This window comes from Cyprinus carpio, chromosome A7 (genome assembly GCF_018340385.1).
Source record: "Cyprinus carpio isolate SPL01 chromosome A7, ASM1834038v1, whole genome shotgun sequence".
Lineage (NCBI taxonomy): Eukaryota > Metazoa > Chordata > Actinopteri > Cypriniformes > Cyprinidae > Cyprinus > Cyprinus carpio.
Genome location: NC_056578.1, coordinates 16,042,253 through 16,063,964, shown reverse-complemented (window position 1 = coordinate 16,063,964; position 21,712 = coordinate 16,042,253). Strand labels below are relative to the sequence as shown.

General features: G+C 39.5%; 1 protein-coding gene across 3 annotated transcripts in view; it reads right to left on the bottom strand.

The window, feature by feature from the left end:
- The window catches only part of LOC109072428 (pleckstrin homology domain-containing family A member 7-like), a 93,191-nt gene that overhangs the window by 49,093 nt on the left and 22,386 nt on the right, over positions 1-21,712 (bottom strand). Inside the window, exon 1 of one of the 3 annotated variants that reach the window (XM_042759935.1) lies at positions 19,673-21,242. The exons of the other annotated variants lie outside the window; for them this stretch is intronic. Coding sequence (XP_042615869.1) covers positions 19,673-19,743 — 71 coding nt within the window. The 5' untranslated portion in view covers positions 19,744-21,242. Of the gene's footprint in view, positions 1-19,672; positions 21,243-21,712 lie in introns of those variants that run through there. 3 annotated transcript variants of the gene reach the window in all.

Sequence of the window (21,712 nt, the reverse complement as noted above, 5' to 3'; positions counted from 1 at the left end):
TGAGAACAGCTAACAAAACAAAAGTTGAACCCTTGGTCTCTAAACAGTCTACATCCTTGTTTATGAGATAGAGCTTCCTATGAGGTCAGCACTTCTGGTAGGTCTTCACTTCTTAATAGCCTAATATTAACAAGCCCATCAAACACCTTGTCATTAGTCAGCAAAAAAAGTCTTAGTTAAATAACTACTGATCAACAAAGCTCTATACACACCCTCTTTGTCCTTATACCGAGATCTTCACCGGGAAAAGATGCGCCAGTAGGAATACAGCAGCATCAGCACTTCCATCACTTCACTGGCACAAAATTAGCCTGCTGATAAATATTTATAAAGAACTATTTCACAGCAATTTATCACAGAAATGGCTGTTTTACGCCCACCCAGACAGTCACAATGAAATGAATTTCAAAGGCACTTAGAAGATCAATAGTGACAGCAATTTGTGTTGGGTGCAACAAAAAAAAAAGATCGATAGCTAGTTCTGCAAAATCAGGGCAAATTAGTTGATTTATCTCAGTCCTGAAAAGTGAATTGTGTTGGTTTTGTTAAGTGATTGTTTATTTGTGGAGATGTAAAATACAGCCTGCAACACATCTCCTGAGCTCATCTCAGCTTGGCACAGCCTCTCAAACTGCCAGGAAACTTTAGCTCCACTTCTGAAACATTGATTCATATTAGCTAACAGCTCATGTCTCATAGCAGAGGCATAACATTAACAAAAAGGTCATGTGCAGCTTTTATAGCTTTGCTAACACACATGGTGAGATGGGATCTAATGACAGGAGGGACAGAATGAGATGGACATGACTGGTTTTGATAAGTAAATCAGAGATAAACAAATGTCAGACAGAAAAATGAAAGAAATAAAGTCACAAACCATAAAGTTTTCACATCAGCCAACCGACAGATGCCTTGTCTAGGTTTAGTAACTCAGCATCTGCAGTAATAGCTGCAGGATATAGTGACGTGCCCCGAGACTGCAGCAGAGCAGCAGCACATACTGTATGCATATCTTGATCTTATTTCAGGCAACATTTACATTCTAAATAGAGAAAAACATGTTACAATAATCAAATAACACAACAGCATACTAAATCACTATTGTCATTATAGTGGTGACTATTCAAAATCATTAGCTATTCCAAGCACTGCAGAAAGAAATTTGTTTTTGGAATAAGGGCAGATAAGGGCAGCAATGCCTGGCTTTGGGACTGCAATTAATCATGGTTGATAACAATGCACAATATTTTTTGTCTTCTTTCCCTTTCCATTGCTTGTTACCTATTCCATGATGTGCATACTTAACTATTACTGTGCACATTTCTTATCATTATCAGTGTTGAAAATAGTTGTGCTGTTTAATATTTTATGTGCTATTTGATGAATAGAAAAAAGCATTTATTTGAAATAGAAAACTTTTGTAACATTAGAAATGTTTTACTTTACTGTCACCAAACTTTTGAATGGGAGTTTACACTAGGGATGCCACAATTATCAATATAATAGTGATCCGTGTTTTTTTTTTTTTTTTTTTTCTGGTTTTGTGTTTTAAATAATTTCCTACGGACACAAACAGGAGAAAATACTGTATTAAGCAGAGCGAGCTCACTGTGATGCGCAATCCTAAAAACTGAATTGAGGGTGGGGGGTTATTTGAATACTGAGGGGAACTAACTGGTATTTTCTTTTCATCTTGCCCCAGTATAATGCCTATTAAAGTAGTATTTATAAGCAAAGCGCTGTTTGTGTAGAGTGGTAACAAAGAAAAAAAACTGTAGCAGAAGTGCCACCTGCTGTCAGAGAGTGAATCTGTGTTCTCATGCAGCCCGTCTACTGTTTTTGTTTTGTGCAGAGATGTTTTAAGTAGCATAATTTCAGAAAGCTAAAGTCAGACCATTCTGTTTTCGCTTCAAATGTTAAAATTAGACAATCTAGTTTAAATGAAAAACTGCTACATGTGTGGAGCATCTTTTTTTGTGTACAATAAAAATACAATATAACGCATGATTACTATAATAAATTTTATTTTTTTTCTCCTTAACCTCTTAATGTTCCTGTTGCCTAAGCCTAGTATAACAAAAAACACTGATGTGCCATGCCATCAGAACTGAACCGAAAACCATGATTAAAAAACTGAGGAATGTATTTTAACCGTGGGCTAAAGGCCTGTTAACACTAAGAACAATAACTATAAAGATAACTATATTAGTGTCCACACCAGGGGATGATATCATCTGTTTATTCTAAGTGCAAGCATATCTGCCGCTTTAAATTCTCGAGCTCATTATAGCAGGATTGATTCTGATTGGGTGTAAATGTTTTTATCATTCTTCAGCTGAAAAAAAAATTGAGCATTTTAGATATATAACCTTATTGTTATCTTTATAGTTATCATGTGAACAGGCCTTCACTGTATTGCTGCCTCCCTAGTTTACACACATACATCACAAGGGTGTTAGAATAAGGACAATCTTCTTCACAACTGCATTCTCTGGGATAGAATAAGGCACCCAATCTTGATTGCGTACCGTTTGTAAATTTTGGAATTGAGAGATTGTGGAATTCAGTGATCTGACGCAGCTAACCAGTAATGGCAGAGCGACTGGGCCGCACATTTGTCGCAGTAATAAGGAAGCATGTGGTCTGTAGTCTTGGACAGCCCCGGGCACCACATCATCACTGCCATCCAAATGAGGCTGTCATAGAGCAAATTTAGAAACACTGATGCTGATTATAATGCTGCAGATTAAAGAAAAAAAATATCAGATTCTATTAAAACGCACTCAGGCTCATTTTTCTTTGTAAATAGGACTGTTCCTGCTTAAGTATTTAAGCCCCCTGTGTGTTTTATACTAGCCTGAGAGCACAAACTATAATTTCCTCCAAAAGCCAGGTAATCAACGTCAATAAGATTCATTTAATGGCTCAGCACCAGGAATATGCACAACAATGTGATAAAGAACAAACAAAAATTAAAAGGAGGCACTTTTTTCACTCAAAATATCAGCAAATCTTGATCTATCGGTTTGGGACAAAATATCCAGAAAAGCCACACTGGATGAAGTCATAAATACAAGCAGCCAAATTATGCACACTGTATTACACTATCCCTCTTTTAATTGGACTAAACTGACTCTAATGAAAAAATAATAAACACAGAACAAATATGCACTAACCAAGAAGTCTATCCTCATCTTTTACAGTATTATAGCTGTCAGATGTGGGTTTCATGTTATCAAATAGATATGTAAAACACTGACTTTGTCATCAGAGCATGTGACTTCCTCAGTATTCTTGGGATCAGTGATAACATCTGGGATCATTCTTGGGATCATTTTAACATCTGAGCTGATAAAGATATGAGAGAATACATTGTCAGCAGGGTGCTGAAGAGAAATATACTGCAGTGGCATAAACATATTCCTGTGGCCTGCACACAGTCAACATCAGAGCAGCCCTGAGAATATCTGCAGCAAGGACACGGTCTCAATCTCTGCAGGAGTATAGAGCCATACAGGAAATAATACATTCCTCTCAGGCCACACTCTTCCTACTAACAAGAGCCATCAACTGCCTATCCAGAAAGCACACAGAGAATGCTAATAGTGTACTTTAAACTCACCCTCCAACAGAAAACTTCAGGTCATAAAAATCATGTAGGTCATAAAACGTAAAAATGCATTGTTCAAAAGACTGAGTCAGTAAGAAGAAATTAATATTTTTATTCAGGAATGAAGCATTAAATTGGTTAAAAGTGACAGAAAAGACATTTATAATGTTACAAAAGTTTTCAATTTCTTTTGAACTTTTTATTCATAAAAAAAAAAAAAAAAATCCAGAAAAAAAATGCACAACATTGGCAGCACAACATTTATGATAATAAGAAATGTTTTTGAGCACCAAATCAGCATATTAGAATGATTTCTGAATTTCTGAGTAATGGCTGCTGAAAATTTTATTCAGAAAAATTCAATCAGAAAAAGTTTGTTTATTAAATATTAGCAAATAACCAAATAACCAAATAAAAAATAATCATTAAATTGTAAATATTTCACAATATTAGTGTTTTACTGCAATCCTGATCAAATAAATGCAGCCTTGGTGACAATAAAATAGGCCTATTTATTTCACAAACATTTATAAAACAACTCTGCACGTGACCGGGATATTAAAAAAAACAAGGGAAACTTCTCAACTATTTCAGTCTAACACAAGGGAAAATTCAAGCTAAAGAAAAGTAACCAAAGGACAAAATCAGAGCATGTGAAGAATATATTCCCCGTCATTTCTTAGGTCAGATGAAGGCACTAAATTATCTGTGTTTCTGTAACTTCAAACATCTTGTAATCTCAAGGGCTTTGCTTCTGACAAGCTCCTCTTTGCAGTTTACAGCTCATCTCTTTGGATTAGAAATATTCGGTCATATGCTATTTGCAGGATGCTGTGCAGTTGAGGTTTCGACAAGCAATGGCTTCAGTTCAGGCAAACACTTAACTGCATTTATCACTGATTGTTCTCTTCCAAATGCAAGCAGAATTGTCGCAATGTTAGGCTTCACATTGAAATAAAACAGATTTACAACAGGCAGAATACAGCACTGGAATCAGAACCAGTGTTCAACCATGCTATTTGCCAAAAACAGTAACTGCGGTAACACCAGTGTGTTACCCAAACTGACCATTTCGACTGTGACCTCTTATGTGTGGGTTTAAAACAAGTTATTACTTCCTATTAGCTAAGTCAACGGGCCATTAGATTTTCTAGTAACAGCAACGATGCCATAAACAACCAATTACCATGTGGAAGAAGGGGGGTAAATGCTAAAATCCTGGTTTTCCTCCATCTAGGGACAACTGTACTAAACAAACCCTTGATAAAATGCATAAATATGCTGCATGTAACAACAGGACTTTGTTCTTGAACTATTACAAATCGCAATCCATTAGACACTGATGCTATTAGACTGAATACTCAATGTGGAAGCAGAAGAAAGTTTTTAAATGCAAATATTTCAGCCTCAAAGAACAAGCATTTAGATTTAGACCAGAGATGACATGGATAATCCAGATGTGAACATATGTGGATTTATGAGATATAAAACTGCTAACTTATTAAACCTTTTTCCTCATGAGGATGGTTGGTGGGTCCACAATGTAGGCAAGTTCTGAGCCACACACATATACAAACACTCACCACATAAGTTCACATCTGGATTATCCGTTTCATCTCTGGTCTAAATCTAAAGCTTTGGAGGGAATGAACATTATCCTGACAGAAACCATTCCAACTTTCTGAATCTTAACTAAATCTAAAAACATTCTTGTTATATTGTTGACACTAAAAATGCTCTTTCAGCAATATCCACTACACATAAGGCCAACACAATCCATCATGTATAAAGAGATGCAGCTCACTCTAAAGCCCTCAACTCCATGTTCTCTACACTGGAAAATAAATAATCACTGAGCTCAAATGGAACTGGCACTAACAAGTCAATTTAAAAAAAAAAAAAATCAATATATTGCTAACTCACAATAAAATTACAGAAGACATGGTATTACAGTCTAATGTTTGTAGTCACTAAAACTTTCTAAATAGTCTGGTTTCTAGTCACAGATTTTGGATTTTCATCATTTGGAAACCGGTTCACCAGCATTCAACATGCTTTTTATTAAGTTTCAAATTTTTTATTTTTTAAAGCTTTTTAGTGAATATTAATTACATGTAGATTAAATAAAATATTTCCTCCAAAAATAATTCAATTAGTATCTAAAAATATTAGCCTTTGTATATATCTATTATCATTTTTCCTGCTTGATTCTAACTATATATCCAGCTTTATTTTTACAGTACTCTCTCTCCAGGATGAGCTGTGATCAGCTAATAAAAGGAGTGCATCCTCACGGATCAGTGACACCTCCTTAAGTCTCTCCCTATTGTCAGCTTAGACTGCATTGAGGAAGACATGCTCTCCTTTCCAGAAGAACCATTTCAAACACACCATTAACTCAACCTGTGCTTCATTAGTTAAGAGAGCAAATATAGAACTCACGAATGAAATGTTGGTGAAGATGATAACTACAGGGGTAAAGCCAGCATGGCATCATGAGATTATTAGTTTAATAAGTGAAGCTGTAAATGTAAGTAACCAATCTGATGAACAGACATGAACGAATACATGACAAATACTGAGATAATTAGTAAATGACACAAAATATAGAATGCAGAAAGTATGTTCCAAAAATATCAACCCAATACTGTCAGATTTAACAATAAAATATTCCCATTTCAGTTTTTTTAAATATTTCAAAAAGTACTAATACATTTAAATCATTAATCCATATTTAAATGTTACATCTAATTATACATGTTAAATATAAATCTTTAAAATAATTATACATGTTAAATATAAATCTTAAATTCAAATCTAAATGTAAATTTTAAAGGGGTCATATGATGCGATTTCAAGGTTTCCTTTCTCTTTGGAGTGTTACAAGCTCTTGGTGCATAAAGAAGATCTGTAAAGTTGCAAAGACTAAAGTCTCAAATCCAAAGAGATATTCTTTAATAAAGTTAAGACTCGTCCACACTCTCCTAAAATGCCCACACGTCTACATCACGATGTGGGAAGATTTGCATTACACTGCCCAAATGTTCATGTAAAGAAAGAAGGCGTAACCTTTGATTCTCGCTGTTGCCACCTGCGCCATGTCGTGGAGACGCTGTTTCATTGTGAAAGCGAAAATACTTTGTTTGGCCTTCCAAAAGAGGACACAACTAGAAATCAGTGGTTAAGTTGTATTTACAACACTGTTCCAGAATAGTTTAACCCAAATATTCAGAAGTATGCAGCACATTATGGAGGACCGTTTCCTGATCCTGGGAGAAAAGACTACAATGCCGGCGCTTCTGACTCACAGTCTGTAATAGGCATGGGCCGATTACTGGTTTCAAGGTATACCACGATTTGAAAATGTCACGGTTTCAAAACCACTAATATTTTCCATTATACCGTTCCTGCGGTATGCACTGTTTTCCATGTCTCCTCAATGACTGAAAGAGTAGGAATCCCTCAGACTGAGTGCAGTGTAGAGAGTAACACTGACCCCTCCTCCTCCTGTTGGTGTGAGTGGTCAGTCACGTGTGTGTGTAGGATGACCCGGGTACACTTCACATTGAGCGTTCCTTTCCGTCTCGTGCACAGCCGCGTCCGCACAGCTTTCAAAAGTATACTCAACCGCAGATGAGCGCGGATGGACGAGCTCAACACATGCGCAGTACCACGGGGTGCACGGCTGTCCGCGAGCCCTCTTGATGACGAAAATAACGTAATGCTGACGGTGCGCAGACGGCCGAAATATACTTTGGCCTTTACGTGATCTATGTTTTTTTGCCTTATTGCAACTCTCTGTTCTGGACTTGCACAAACTGCGTTGCAATGCAATTATTTTCCAAAATGTCATTTATGTGAAAATATGAAGTCTGTTAATGCCCGTTAACATAGGCCAGAGACGCTGAAGACGGACACACAGAGAGAAAAATACTGTAGCAGGCAGATCACTCACGGTTCATGATGCACGAACTATTGGAAGAAAATCCTCAATATTGATTTGGGTGTTTATATGAATGTGTTTCTGAGGGGAGCTGAGTGTATTCTGAAAAGTTTACTTGGTATAATTTCACAAAGCTTGTCAGAACATTCTGTTTTTGCTTCAAATTGGGTTATTATTAAATCAAATTATGTGTATGATTATTATTATATAACTAAATGATATAAATGATGTGTATATGAATTATATAACTAAAATTAAATAATTGTAATTACAGATTTAGGTTAAATAAAGAAGTCTGTCTTTAGTGTAATTAGTGTAGTAGAAAATAAGATTGTTAAAAGGATTTCTGAAGGATTGTGTGACTGGAGTAATGATGCTAAAAATTCAGTTTGAAAATCAGCTTTGATTGTTCCTAATAAACTGTTTAATTGCACTCACAAGTGAATATTAAATTATGTTGTGGGATAATTAAATATATTCTAAATAAACTACAAACATAAAATTATATACATTTATTTTGTCCTCACATTCTTTCTTGTAACTCATCCCTCTCAGTGACACAGCTGACTGAATGGCTCATTATGCAGCTCATTATGCAGGCCTTTGTCTTCTCAGGTGTGAATTCATGATAGTTGACGCCTACTCGCATATGACTTTTACCAACAAAAAGTGTCTTCGAGAATTTAAATCAATATATTGTTTTCTGTGAGTGAGTAAACAAGATGATTTTCACATCATTTAGAAAAAAAAAATTTCTAGGCTACAAGCTCCAGTTCTCAAAAGTCCCGGGAACCAATTTTCTGTATGTGTTTTATTGCCTTATTCAAGTGATTTAACATTTTTAGTTTTTCACTAACCACGCATAACAGTTTTTTTTTTCTCAAAAACACAATCATGTACATACATGCTGCTCACATATTATTATAGCCCAGTGTGTGCTGATTACAGTGAGATTAGACTTTAGCCATTTAGATATTTATAAGAAACTGAAAAAAGTACAAATGTCAGGGAATGACAAAACTTCTCCAGGCCCCAAAAATACCCTTAGACTCCAGAGGGTTAAAGCATCAAAAGGAGGGCTGTTACTGACCAAAGGGAGCACGGCTCTTCTTCACTGGAAGGGAGAGCCCTGTCTGATGCTGAAGGCTCAAAAACGACGGACTGAGGACTCTCACTGCGACCGAAGTGAGCCGCGGCTCTGCTGCACCGGAAGGGGGAGCCCTGTCCGATGCTGAATAAGCCTAAAACTCGAAACGACCAATGGAGGGCAGTATCAAATTAAGCAGGTGCTGTAGCGGCACTATCAATTTAAGCAGGGCACTGGAGCGGCAGTATCAAATGAGCAGGGCACTGCAGCGACAGTATTAACTGAGCAGGGCACTGCAGCGAAAGTATCAACTGAGCGGGGCACTGCGGTGGCAGTATCAACTGAGCGGGGCACTGCGGCGGCAGTCTCAAATTAGGCAGGGCACTGCAGCGGCAGTATCAAATGAGCAGGGCACTCAGCGGCCTTGTCAAATTAAGTAGGGCACTGTGGTGGCAGTATCAAATGAGCGGGGCACTGCGGCAGCAGTATCAAATGAGCGGGGCACTGCGGCGGCAGTCTCAAATTAGGCAGGGCACTGCGGCAGCAGTATCAGAGCAGCGGGGCACTGCGGCGGCAGTATCAGATGAACGGAGCACTGCACTGGCAGTATCAGATGGGCAGGGCACTGCAGCAGCAGTATCAGAGGAGCGGGGCACTGCAGCGCAAGTTTTAGAGGAGCGGGGCACTGCAGGGCCAGTATCAAAATTAAGCAGGGCATTGCAGCAGTAGCTTCAAATTGTGTTTAACTTAGAGTTAGATGGGCTTTCTTTGTGTTAAAATTATTTGTCCTAATAGCTCTTGAAGGCGTCCCATGACCATCGACCAAGAGCTTGGATCCGCTGCTGTGAGAGAGCTGTTTTGAGCTGCTGTAGTTGCTGACCCGATTCGGAAGGAGTGGCTGGAAAATATTTCTACAGATATGCCTGATTGGACGAGGGTGAGTTTTAGATGTTTTTAAAACCAAAAAACATGTGATGGGGTGGTTACAGGCATCGACAAAAAGAGGGTCAACAAGGGGATGTAGACATAGGGTGGCCATATGCACCGCCCACACGGGACACGCCCCAGCCAGGACCCCAATACTGCTCAAAACATCCAGGTTTTGGCTGTCTGCACTGTGCAGGTCAATCGTTGTGTGACGTTCATGATAGCTATTGAGAGCAGAACAGACTGCTCCTTATGCTTTCAAATCACTTTTGCACCTACTTTGGTGTCATTTTTGATCGGTGTGCAGCGACGCTTCAAGTCCAATGAATGAACAAACAAGAGCGCATACATCACTTTGATTGTTCCCTGTAGATCTCGCCTTCTCATGCGCAGCCCCAAGATTGGTCGATTATGTACAATATCTGCAGGTTTATTGGTCAAACTGCTTTGCTTTAGGCAATACCAAAAAAAATTCCGGCCGGGACGCACCCTTCATAAATGGCCCACATGGCCAACCCATGCAGACAGAGCTTCTGAACTGAAGATAAGAAAAAAGAGGCCTGATACAGTACGATTGGTGACGGGAGTTTAAACATGTAGCAAGGTGACCTCTTTTTCCTGATCTGATTTACTTTATTTGATGAAATAGAAGATAGTTTTGCTGTCAAACACGGAAATGTCGGAGACTTTTTTTTTTTTTAAGATTGGAGAGAAGGGTTGGAAGGTATAGAAGGAGGGGCCGTAACCTTTTGCAGAGGCAGCCTCATGCATGGATTAGCCTCTGGTAAGATTAGGCTAGGAAGAGGTAGAAGGAAATGAGGGAGGAGGCCAGTAAGCTTGAGTTGCTGGCTGATGATGCACTGCTTCAGCGGGGGCTGCTGGCCATTGATGGGGAAAAGGAGTAGAGGAAGGTTAAGAGTAAGGTGGCTGAGCTTGAGTGGCTAGCGGAGGCAGCCTCACGCCAACATCTGCCGCCAGAGGTAGAAGGAAGGGAGTGGGAAGGATAGAAGTATAGGGAGCCATGTCAGCTGGCGACGCTGTAGCTGAAAATGCCACAGTGATTGGTTAAGAAGAGGAGTGAGACAATGCAGTGTGAGGAGAAGCCGACTCTCAAACTTGCTGATGGCTTGCTGCGTCTTGAACCTCGAGGGGAGCCGGAACTTGATCTGGAAGACAATGCAATTTTAAATGAAGTAGGGAGCTGTGAGGAAGGGGAGCATGGGCTGCAATTGTCAGCAGAGGCAGGCTGACGTTTAAATTGGCCTCTGAGCTAGTGTCTGTTATGGAAGCTGGAGGCTACTGAAAAGAAAAGTCATTAGAAAAGCGAGGAAAAGCCCAAGATGTGTGGGCCTGAGTTGCAAGCAGAGATAGCCTTACGCTTCCTTCAGCTGCTGTAGGCCACGGGGAGGGAGCGGGGTTTTTTACATCCTGAAGAGCCTGTGCAGGCTGCATGGCTAGCAGAGGCAGCCTCATGCTAGCATCTGCTATGGGAGCTAGAAGCCGCTGAAAAGGAAAAGGATTAGAAGTAGCAGGAGGAAAAGACATATGTGAGGCCATGTGTCGCAAGCGTAGGCAGCTTTGCGCTTGTTTCAGCTGCTGTAGCTATAGTCCACAGGGGCTTGTGATGTTTGGGGGAAAATGCTGAAGAGCCTGTGCAGCCTGCACAGCTAGCAGCCTCACGCTAGCATGTTACAGGAGCTGGAGACCACTGAAAAGAAAGCGAGGTTAGAAGTAGCAGGAGAAATGATTTTGGCAACATTAAAAAGTGATAAAATGACAAAAAGACATGCTTTTCCTCTTAACCACACAAAATATAGTAAATACTGAAACAGCTAGCCAGCCTAGCCGCACATCAGCTGGTAGAGACTTGAGAGAGGTGCCTAGCATTATGCACAATGCATGCAAATTAGGTTGCTAGTTACGCTTGTTCAATAATAATAATAATAATAATAATAATAATAATAATAATAATAATAATAATAATAATAATAATAATATTTTCGATACGCCTTAGTTGTTAGTTTGTACTAGGGGTTGCACAGACTAATCGACTTGACTTCAATTCTCTGCCATGACGCTTTAAGCTTGACTTCGACTAGTTGCTGGTCCTATAGAGGGCGCAACAGGATAATAAATCTTTGAAGGACTTCCACATTTACGCTCCATTTCCAAACAGTTAAAATGACAAATAAATATATACTCAAAGCTCCACAAGATGTGTGTGATTATATTACTGGATGCTTGAAATTGAACGGGAGAATGCACATTTTAAACAGCATATTGTACAGGTAAGTTAATCGCTGTTCTAATCTAATGTGCTGCTGCACTGTGATGCACACATATGGGCACGTACGTCATGGGCAGATCGCGCGTGCACAGCTCCAGACTTACTGGTTCATTAATGACGTCATCAGCAACTTCTCGACTTCGACTTGACTTTCATCACATAAGTCGATTTTTTTTGTTTTTTGAACAAAAGTAGTTCAACCCCTGGTTTGTACCTATAATTGCTAATTACTTATGGTACACTGTTGAACTGGAAAAACAATCTTTTTCATCATGTCTATCCATCAGACTACAATGTGTGATTTAAAATACAGGTTAAAAGCTAGTGAAAATTAATTTCATTGTGTTCTACTCAGTTTTGTGTCATGGTTATAAAAATGACATCAACATCCATAATGTTATAGTGTCGTTTAAAAACTTTTAGCAACAAACAACCTACCTTTAGAGTCTTTACCTAAAAACTTGATTTGCAACACGGCCTGCGACGCCAGCGGAGGCAACCTCGTGCTAGCGACTGTTAAAAGAGCTGGATGCCTGGCTAACAAAAGTTGAGCTGAAGCGGGAAGCGAGTGAGGTTTTGCTGGGGCACGGCCCAGGCTCATTTGAGGCTTGCCGCTGCGACCCAGAGCTCAAGGAGAGGCGGGTCTTGTGCAGGAAGATGGTGGTGATGAGCGAGGAGAGTTCGGGGCTTTGCTCAATCTTATTGGCCGACTTGGCTAATTTGCGGGGGGAAGAATAGATTGTACCAATCCACTTTCTTTACCCTCCACGAGAATGGTTCATCTGAATAAATCAGCATTTGCTTCAGGCTTAAACACTATCCACTTTCCGATCGGATGATATAATGGCATGGCCGAATGATACGAGGATGTCGGTGAAGAAGTTGGAAGTCTCGCAAGAGCGTGTGGCTGGTCGAGCAGAGTGGCAGCTGCGATGTAGCCTGCTGCTCGGCGGCAGTGAATGGCGGAAAAGGAGTGCGCCTAGGGGCGACAGGTTGCAATGGAGGGTACGAAAAATCCCCAGAACGGGTCTTGTCATTGTACGGAAAAAGTTGAGTCTGTGATATTATGGCCAAAGGAGCAAAACCGAATGCTGGAAGACTGTCATGGAAGAGAGGTTCCATAATCAGAAGATTATCTGATTATCTGATCGTGCTCCTCCCGATCCTTGTTAATAAAACATCATGTTTCTTTTATGCTTCAAATGTTTGTTCTATTTGAATGTTAGTGCCCTGCAAAGTGGACATCTACTGAAGTGGACATCTACTGAAGTGGTCGAACGTATATGTTCCATTCAAAGTGCATTGAAGTTTGAAAATGTGTATTTAAATTGTATTTACAGAGATGATGTCACACTTGTCCGTGTGTGAAGATGTTGCCCAGCGCAAATCCGTGAATGTTCTGAAGTTTGGTAAACTTCAACAGATTTTCCGCTGCTCAGGGAGTAGAGAGCAATGAACACTGTGTAGGGACCATGTCAATGGGAACACACATCATGCACGGAGCTCACTTCTAACGAGCTGATTATCTAAATCAGGTGTGTTAACAAATGGCGCTTTTCCACTGCATGGTATGGCACGGTACAGCTCAGAACAGTTCATTTTGGGGGGGGGGGGGGTGTTCCACTGGGTATAGTACCACCTCGGTTGAGGTTCCAAGTGAACCGTACCATTGCCAAAACGTGACATGTAAACTCTGCTGATCACGGATTGGCAGGAGAGAATCGTCACTACCTGCGTCACTGAACTTGCGACACAAACACAAAAGAACCGCTAGTTTTAAATCAGCACAGCCAGCCAACGATCGAACGCAATGGCTTTGAACAAGCGCACCTTTTTTTAACAACCAAAAAGTTTTGTTTTCTGTTGTGGAAGTACAGACTTTCCTCTTGTTGATAGCAGAGCAGCCGAGCCGTACCGTACTGTACTGTACTGAGCCGTGCCGAGCCGTGTCGTACCACGCAGTGGTAAAGCGCCAAAAGAGAGACATGCAAAATATGCAGAGCTGGGGGGCGCAAGGACTGGAATTGAGAACCGTATATCTTTACGTTGACAGTAGAGATATTTATAATGTTAGAAAAGGTCTCCATTTCAAATAAATGCTGTTCTTCATGCAGTCTTCATCTAATAATTATAAAAAAAAAAAAAAAATTTAAAATGCATCATGGTTTGCACAAAAATATGAAGCAGCACAACAGTTTTCAATAGTTAATAATAAATGTTTCTTGAGCAGCAAATCAGCATATTATAATTATTTCTGAAGTAGATTAGATTAGATTAAACTTTATTGTCATTGCACATGTATGGTACAAGGCAACGAAATGCAGTTAGCATCTAACCAGAAGTGCAATAAGCAGTAAATACTGGATATACAGTGTCTACAATATGTTACAAATGTACAATAAATATACAGATAAAGCAGTACTATGAACATACTATACAGATGGATTATGTAATAAGTGTATGTACACTATAAGCAGAAACTATGAACATATGAACATCATTTACACTAGTGCAATGGACAGTAAAAAAAAGTTCATAGAAAAATATTCCAGTGTGCAAACGGATTATTCAGTATTCTGTATGAATGAACAGATAGTAGTGCAAGTAATAACAAGTGTAACTGTTTTTTGTTGTTGTTGTAAACCAGATGTAGTGGTGAGTAGGGGTGAGGAGTGTGTAGTGGTGTGTGTGTGTGGGGGGGGGCTGTTCAGTGGGCTAATTTCAGTAAGGAGACAGCTGTAGGCAAAAAGCTGTTCCTGAGTCTGCTGGTCCTTGTCTGGAGGCTCCTGAAGTGCCACCCAGAGGGCAGGAGGTTAAACAGTCTATGGTCAGGTTGAGAGGAGTCCTTAAGAATGCTGCGAGCTTGAAGTAGACAGCTTTTTCTCTGGATGTCCTCAATAGCAGGAAGTGTCACCCCTGTGATGCATTGGGCGGTTTTCACCACCCTCTGCAGTGCCTTGCGTTTTCCAATTGTTTTGTTTTCTTGCGTGTTTGTTATGCATGTGTTCTGTATGCTCTCGATCACACACCGGTAAAAGTTCACCAAGATGGCTGAAGACAGCTGGTTCTTCTTCAGTGTCCTAAGGAAGAAGAGGCACTGGTGAGCCTTCTTGACCAGGCTGGAGGTGTTTGTGGTCCAGGACCGGTCCTCTGAGATGTGGGTTCCCAGGAACTTGAAGCTGGAGACACATTCAACAACCATCCCGTTAATGAGGATGGGGTCATGCGTGGTTCCTTTCTTCTTCCTGAAGTCCACAATGAGCTCCTTTGTCTAACTGGTGTTAAGGAGCAGGTTGTTGTCAGCGCACCATGCGGCCAGGTGCTGCACCTCCTCTCTGTAGGCAGTCTCATTGTTGTCTTTGATGAGGCCAATCACTGTGATGTCATCTGCAAACTTAATGATGGAGTTGGATCCATGCACAGGCTTGCAGTCGTGGGTGTAGAGGAATGGGCTCAGTACACAGCCCTGTGGTACGCCGGTGTTGAGTGTGATGGTGGTGGAGCAGGTTTGGCCTGACCTAACATGCTGAGGTCTGTTGGTCAGAAAGTCCATAATCCAGTTGCAGAGGAAGGTGTTAATGTCCAGGTCTCCAATTTTTGTGGTCAGCTTGGAGGGAATGTGAACAAACAACATCCTTACATATGTGTTGTTATTGTCCAAGTGTGTGAGTACCGATCGCAGCACTGTGCATACTGCATCCTCTGTGCTCCTATTGCTACGGTAGGCAAATTGGTGTGGGTCCAGTGTGGGTGGGAGGCAGTCAGTCCTTGAGGTGTGCTAGGACCAGTCGCTCAAACAACCGGGCGGTAGTCATTCAGGCACATCGGGGAGGAGTGTTTCGGCACTGGCACAATGGATGTGGACTTAAAGCATGTTGGCACAGTTGCTTGGGTGAGGGACAGGTTGAAAGTTTCTGTGAAGACCACAGCAAGGTGCTCTGCACATGCCTTAAGCACACATCCAGGAATGCCCTCCGGACCAGCAGCCTTGCGTGCGTTGATCCGGCTCAATGCAGTGTAGACATCTGTGGAGTTTCAGGGGTTGGTGGTCTGCTGAGGGTGTGATCTTGGTGGCCGTCTCCCTACTGTTGCTGTTGAAGCGAGGATAAAAGTAATTTAGCTCGTTAAGGAAGGAGACGTCTGTGACCGTTGGAGTCGAGTTGCTTGGCTTGTAGTCACTGATGGCCTGGATGGCTGGCCAATCAGAGCACACCTCGCTTTTCAGACCAATGAGCTTTGTAAAAAAACGACACATTTCATAAAGGCGGGGCATAGAGGAGAAACAATAATGTACAGTACGTGGAAAATAATGTGTTTTTTGAACCTTAACCTGCATAAACACATTCCATTACACCAAATACACAAAATAATGTTCTTTTTAGCAACATCACATCACCCCTTTAAATATAAGGCTTGAATTATTAGCGACCCTTGGCTTTCTTTTCCAGTGACATAAAACCAGTGCTTCAGGCAGCAGAAATGTTGTTTTATGTGAAGTGCACTATTTTACATTCAGCACCCCATAACACAGTGAGTGCTAATATAGTGGTTGGCTTTTATGTTGAAGCCCAAAGTCTAACAAAGATAATAACACTTAATCACACAATTTTCAAGCCGTTTACTGGGAGTAATGCACTATGGAGTAAAGTAAAATACTTCATGGCACTGCATAAAGCCAAAACAACTGATGCATGTGTAGTCAAGACAGCAGACTAAAACCATATCAAAGTGGAATGGCATGGCATCTGCAGCTTCATACTACTCAGGCCATTTCTTCACAAATAATTCCCTCCCAGTACCTTGACAAAGACATTCTGGGATTTTGTACAATTTCCTGGAATTCCAGATTCCACTGTTAAATCACTTGAAACAAACACAGGTTTCATGATTTTATTCTAGGACTATCAGATCCAGGCCTGTCCTCAGAGGTGTTTTTCTGTCTCAAACCAAAGTACCCATGACTGTTTGATTGAACTTCCTCCAGTAAAAACTCTCTGCAGCTCCTTCCAGTGTCCACATTAAGACCCAGTGGCTGTACCACAGATGACGGCTGCAAGATGATATTAAGTCTAGGCCAGAGCTGTCACTGGCATTTCACAGTAGAGGTAACAGGATGGGCAGCCAGAGGGGGGAATGATAAATAGATGGGGTCTATTTTTTCATAATCTGCACTGTGACACAAAGACCCTTTCAGCATCAAAACAATAAGCAGGTCAAACAGTATAATGACAGAGTAGATAGGTTAAAACTGCCAAATTTGTATTATAAATCATTATACTCTTAAAAGTTACAACAAATATGCATTATAATGCATTAAAATACCCTTAATCCATTAAATATAGGCTTCATAGAAAATGTTACCAAGTTTTTTTTTTTTTTTTTTTTAAATAAATGATACCTTATCCAAATTGTTTAAATGTGAGGAATCCACATAAGCTTGTTTTTCATCAACCGGTCAAAGCTTACAGCAGGGCATGCAAATTCAGTCAGTTTTTTTGGCCAAACAAAAATTTTCGTAATTATACCGTAATTCACACAAGACATTCTACTTGGAGCTTTTTTTCACCCTTGGACTTGGAACTATCGCACTATCAATGCCTAAACATAGCACCTAATGAATCTGAAGTGATCAGGTGGTACAAGCTGTAGCTCTCAGAAAATTCCCAGTTCACAATTTTTAATTACGAGTTCTACGAGGACGTAAACGCTTTTTACAAGTTGCTATCTCGTAATCACGGTAATTATGATACGGTGTAAACGCACTTTGAGTTTCCAAGTTTGGCGGGCCATAAACTTTAAACATGGTGGAGGGGGCAACGATTGCTGTTGTCAATGCTTTTCTTTATTAGTTTTTTCCACAACAACAACATCAATTTGTCTTCTCACTAGAGTAGTGTATTTATAGGCTATATATAAACAATAATTTGAAGCATATTGTATGTTTTATAAACAGTGAAATAAACATGTATTTGGTCAAAATTCCAGAATTGTCGGCAAGCTGACTATCTAGCGCTGTGAATGTTTATGTGGTTGTCAACCAATGGGATGCTACATTTTATTCTTTCCGACAACACAGCACTTGAATGCCACAAGCTTGTAATCACGACTTCATAATTGGAAAATTTCTGATAGCACATGAAGACAGCATAAGAACACTACTTTATTAGGTATTACATGGAGTGAAGATGAAAACAAAAAATATCATCAAATCTTTTCTGAAACAGTCAGAACCTTCAGAAGTACATTCATATAATTAATTCATTTATATATTTATTTGTATATTTTCCTTAGCACTCTTTTAAAACATTCCCAGCTGTTCGCCATGTTTTCACACAAAGCAAAACTACTCTACCTGCTGTCCGCAGGTGAGAATGTAACTTAAAACTCTGCTTTATGCAGGACTATATTTTTTTATTCTGAGTTCTTTAAATCGCGGTAATCGAATGCGGTTTTATTGATAATTAAAATAAGAAACGTAATCATGATTTAACGTCAATGATCATCTTTTCATCCCTATTCTGATCACAGAACGAGGCAGAAATATATTCTATACTGTAAAAAAGGCTATGTTGAATATATAATTAAATATTTAATTATTATGAAAATGGCTTGAAGAACATGGAGAAACCATTTATTGTTGCAGCTGAGTGTTTATTGTCTTCATCTTATCATTCAAAGCGTTTCTACTTTTTATTAAGTCACAGTTGGATGCCTTTGTCCATAGTAGAGATTTCCTGGAACATCGGGAGTTCTATTATGTCTGTGATGCATATTTAGAGTTTCTGCACGAAGACGCCCTCTGGCTTCCAGTATGAATGAAACAAATATTATATGTATTCAAGTGCTCAACAATGGCCAATCCATTCTATTTTGGGTAAAAAATAGGAAAAATAATACTTCTCTCAAAATAAATTTTAAGTAGACATATAATAATCCATATCTTTCTCCAGTGTACAGAAGTTTTTGCTGTTAATTTGCTTTAAAAAAGCACATTTTAAATCGCAAAAAAAAAAAAACACTCTGATGTGCCAAGCCATCAGAGCCAAATGGAACGGAACCGAACCAAAAACCATGGTTAAAAAACCAAGGTATGTACTGAACCGTGTGCTAACTTTTTTTTTTGCATACTTATTGAGAACAATAACTATTTTTTCAATTCCATAATAAAGCTACATAATAATAAAGCTGATAATAAAGCTACCTTACCTAAAAAACTTATCTAAATATGTGAATTGCCGTTTAGAGCTATTTTTGCAATATTAAATAACAAGCCTATGATATATAAAGATAAGAATTCAGGAAACTGTTTCTATCCTACACAAATATGTGTGTGTCTGTGTGTGTGAGAGAGAGAGAGAGATTAAATGGAAAATGTGTACAAGTAGCTCCCAAACAAGAAACATAATCTCGGTTTAAATCTCACTTGATCTGCCTTCATATCCCAAGAGTACCTCATGGCTGTATCAATAAACCAGAAGCCTGAACAGATCCCACACAGATCGGTCTGCAAATGATCCTTGAATATTTCACTTGCATAATTCAAACGATCAAAGCGGATACAAGCAGAGAGCACACAGCTAATGCAAGCATGAATAACCACAGGCTTTATTCCTAAACGAAACCCTTGAGTCAACATCAGCAGTGAATCAAAAGCTTAACAGTATCAAACAAGAGATCCATCCTAATATCTTCCTCCATGACAAGACAGTCGTCAACTTTCACGTATAAATCAACACATGCACAGGTCAGTATAACTGATACAGGTCTAGATCTGCAGATCTGTGTTTCTGAAGCTGGAGAAACAGAGCAGATACACACCTGTGCGGCACATTGCAGAAGGGCTGCTCGGATTGAGGGATGTGCTCAGAATAACTCGCCCGGTTCCACATGCTTGCTGCAGGTTTGCTAGCTTACGATAAACACTCCTCTGAGTGGAGCACAGCTGCTGTTACTGCTGCAGACAAGCACTGCCCAGTTCATGAGTTTCATTTAAACGGCCTTCCCGCTCCCGGGATCTCCCACTCACTGAGAGAGACGGGGGGATGAGGATTGAGCACAAGCAGCTAGCAGCATGTACATCAAAATACACAAATGCAAGAGTGTTTCACCTCTGCTGCACCTCGTACTCTTTCACGTCTGTCTCGCTTAAATGACGAGAGGGTCTCTACATACTGCAGAATTGGAGATGACGGAAACATCAGTGGAGATTGGGATGATAGAGATGCAAGATGAGGTAAAAGAAGGGGAAAAGGACATAGAGGTGGGAGGTGGAAAGGGGAAGAAATTAAATGAGACCGTGATAAAAGGGATGAGACTGAAGACTGAAGTAGACAGGGAGCAGAAAGATTGAGACAAAGAGAGAAAAGAACTGATTAAAATAGACAGAAGGAGAGTACAAGGAAAAATCCCATTTAAAAGAACAAAAAGGCATGTTTTAAAGCTGCAGAGGAAGGGATCTGGCACGGCTCCAACTGGCGAGACTGATTATAGGCTGTGCAAATGGGCGCTATCAGCTAATGAAAGAGCGGCTGCAGGTGAAGGATGAGTCTTGAGCTTTGAGGTAATCCAGAGGGGTAACAGGTCCTCATGCTAGTCACAATTCCCCAATGAAGAAACCCTCTTCAACCCCAGCTCCTGTTCTGTTCCCACAGCCCAGAGATGTAAAATGAGATTCAGTGAGCATCCACAAGTATGGGGTCTAGCCCTTAATTACAGTGGGGTCCAAATGCCTAAAAAACCACACTGAACAGTTGGGACTCAATAGTATAATTTAAACCTGCAAATAAAGTTTCAGGATTTTAAAACAAGTAAAACAATTCAATATTATTATGTAAAATTACTAAGAAATGCATAATTCTGCACTAATTCAAGGTCACTTAACCAAACAACGAAACTGAGATCAACTAATAATGTTTTTTTTAAGACCAATGCTTTTTCTTTGTGTTCAGCTGAGGAAAAGTTTGAGGCCATGAGGGTTAATAAATATGAATTTTTATTTTTCAGTGGATCATCCATTTAATTAACAATAATTTGAAATTAAATTAAATCATATATATATTAAATTACAAAAACATTTTTACTACTGGTCTCAGTCTTTTGGACCCCACAGTTAGTAATTTTGAATGCAAGGCAAGTTGCACTAAGACAGGCAAAGGGCAAAAGAGGGAGAAGATGAGAGGAGGATCTCATCTGGTTGAATTACGAAGGATGCTCAATCATGCACATGCATTTGGCACTCATCTGAGTGAGTAATTAAAATCAAACATCACATATGCAGCTCACTAAACCCATTACTGTCCCACAGCCCAAGGGGACCTTCAGCCATTAGCAAGGTGGCAGCCTCCTCCATATTCATGCTGAATAAGCTGCTAATTTATAGGTAATTAAACCGCAAATGAGAGGTTATGAAGCAATTACTCCCACATATATGTGATATAAAAACACATTCTTCAAATTACATACAGTTCCTTGTAATAACATTACTTTAAAAATATTTTAAACTTTTCTAAAATTTAAAGGAATTAATTTTTCTCCTTCTCAATTTTGTAAAATAAAATGAAGTTGAATGGCAACTTTGGAAAGGCTATGGGGTCTAAAAGTCTTAGTAAAAGTAAAAATGCTTGTTTTTCTTTTTTTCCCCAATTTAATAAAGATTTTAAACAACAAATTATATATTTAGCATACAAAAAAGATTGAAAAGTTCATTTTAAAAAAATTACCATGAATTTCAGATACATTTCTTTATATTTATTTCCCTTTTACTTCAATGCACTCAAGCTGCATGAACTCCACAAGTTTGTGTAAATCCTGATGATAATATTCCTAAGGTATGGCTTTGAAAAAGCAAGAAAATATGAC